This window comes from Penaeus chinensis, chromosome 31 (genome assembly GCF_019202785.1).
Source record: "Penaeus chinensis breed Huanghai No. 1 chromosome 31, ASM1920278v2, whole genome shotgun sequence".
Lineage (NCBI taxonomy): Eukaryota > Metazoa > Arthropoda > Malacostraca > Decapoda > Penaeidae > Penaeus > Penaeus chinensis.
In genome coordinates, this window is record NC_061849.1 from 12117762 (window position 1) to 12120261 (window position 2500).

Genomic DNA, 2500 nt, shown 5'->3' on the forward strand with positions numbered 1-2500 from the left:
GATTATCATATAAATTATGTCTTCCTAAAATATATAAGAGTAAAGTCAGACCAGAAATTAATGTATTTAACAAGTTTTAGTCATTCTTTTTTTTAAGTTCAACAAGATATCAGTCAATCAATCCCTTACCTCTTTCTTTCTCCCTCATAATCCACCCTGGTAGCCAGACCAAAATCACCAATCTTCAGTTCCATTTCATCATTGAGAAATAGGTTTCCGAGCTTTAGATCTCTGTGAATCACTTTGCGATCGTGGAGATGTTTAACGCCCAACAACAGCTGTTTCAGAAAGTACCTTGTCTCCGGTTCTGTGACAGCTTTACGACGCTTGTGCAATTCCATCAAGGACTGAGAAAATAAAGAAATCAGTAACATAGTAACCTTTTTTGGCAAGATCTAATTCAACTTACATGTGTATAAATTTCAGTCAAAGAAGAATGTGTCTAATTCAATTTATTTGTATGCAACAACACCAAATGCTCCAAACAGAAATGAGCTGATCTGGAGCAACTGTGCAACTTGCAATTAATCTAGCTTGTGCCTGCGCTTGCTCCTTAACCTTCTTATCAACACCGAATGGGAACCAAACTAGACCGGAGTACAGAGAGGCTTTCAACCAATCAGGGAAGACAGAAGGTGTAGTTTGCAGCGGTCTGCTAGAACCTAATGCTTTATTTTTAAGTTTTGAGTATGTCAAAACATTAAAAAACACAAAGAACACCTAGGTTAGGTTATCCACAAGTTTGAACAGGTCCAAACTCGTGAAGCATTAGATTCAGCACCGGCAACAGACACAAGCAGGCTACAAAAGAAACCAATACAATTTATGGTTAATCTTTATAGCATGGATACGCTAAGGTATGGCAAATTGAAGATGATATTTTTGTAGAATAAAATTTGTAGTTGTTTGTACAAGACCTAAGTTGCAGACACAAATGGTAAATAAAGGAAAACAACAGCAGAAAGTGCCGCTCATAGCTGCTCAAAGTCCACTCAGTGATCTGAGTTTCAGTTGTCTCTTGCCATGCATACTGAGGTGAAGACAATTTTCCCTGGGGGGTGTTGAGGGGCAGAGACCCCCATCAACCCTCCCCTTGGGCACACCCAGTTGTGGCAACTTATATTGCTGAATAAATTCTGGGGAGTGTATCCATACTGTAAAGAATTACCCAGTTTATTTCAAATATACCAAAAACTTTCACCAGTCAAATAATGAAAACTCACCCTTCTCCTGCACAGTTCAAGAATAATGTAAACATTATCCGAATCCTCAAAGAATCCATGGAATCCAACAATATGTCTATCCTTTAAGCTACGGTGGATAGAAATCTCCTGAGACATTTTCTCCTTCTGATGCTGCTTGACGAGGAGAGATTTTGCAACAATCTTTCCAGCAAATATATCTTTGGTTTTCATGTCTGTCAGTTCGTAGCATCTTGCAAAGCCTCCCTGTAAAAGATTATAAATATTTAGAAACCAAAGTACATATCAATTTCATCATAAAATTCCTAGTTTAAATGTAAAAAAAACAAAAATATAAAAAAATAAAAAATAAAGATTTAGAAACTTAAGTGTCTAATATGGAATACACACCTTTTCCTACACTTATGAATCATTCCTGAGCAAATCATTAGATAGCCAGGCTGAAATTCTACCATGACTGAGCATATGACAGTGAGGAACAAATCTAAGAGTTTGAAGGAATATGAATGAGTAGTTTTTTTCACAGAACCTCTGAAAAGTGGCAATGAACCCACAAATGTTTATATCAACAGACATGCACATTGAGCTATTTTTTGCCAGATATCTTTTCTCTGAAAGTGATAAACAAGCAGGTATACTCTGACATGAGAAAAAGGTCTCGCTGGTGATCTATAATAAATTAAGAACCAGAATCCACTACCTGACAAGAAACTATAGCAAAAGCAGTAACTATTCCCTCCAAAAAATCAATGGATGGTATAAAAAGATAACATGCAAGCCTTGTAACGGACTCCTTGGTGATTCAGAGCTTGTGGAGCCATATGTAAAGAAATTTAATAACAAAAAAACATTATACATATCCATTGCTGTCATCAACCTAACCTACAATCTGATGTTGAAAATAATAGCCCTCCAGCATCAAGTGATCACCATAGCCTCCACACTTTCACAGAGCACTAAAAGGTTGTGGTGGTTTGGTTTGCGAAGTTCTAGCTTCGCCCGGGCCTTCTAAATATGGCTAAAAGGCCAGTTTTGAACGTACAGGTTTCTAAGCGTCAACCCTTAATCAAACACACTATTTGGATAGCTGGGAAAACACAAGATCATCTCAGCATCACCCCAGGAATAGTTGACTACACTTGGGCAATCAAGAAATTTTAAACATGTATATTGGCCTATGCACCTCTAAACATCCAAATATAATAAGCAACGTCTATCAGGAAACTTTGGAATAAATATGCTATTCCACCAGTGTCCATGTATTCCAATTTTGACAGTTGGAGAGTGTCAATTATATA

The 2500-nt window shown here is 37.1% G+C and overlaps 1 protein-coding gene across 2 annotated transcripts in view; it reads right to left on the reverse strand.

The window, feature by feature from the left end:
• Positions 1-2500, reverse strand: part of LOC125041868 (serine/threonine-protein kinase PLK1-like) — a 51730-nt gene that overhangs the window by 48356 nt on the left and 874 nt on the right. For both annotated transcript variants that reach the window (XM_047637234.1, XM_047637235.1), the window contains exons 2-3: positions 1224-1448; positions 130-347 (exon numbers count right to left, since the gene is read on the reverse strand). In XM_047637234.1, the coding sequence (XP_047493190.1) occupies positions 130-347; positions 1224-1448 (443 nt within the window). The remainder of the gene's footprint in view (positions 1-129; positions 348-1223; positions 1449-2500) is intronic.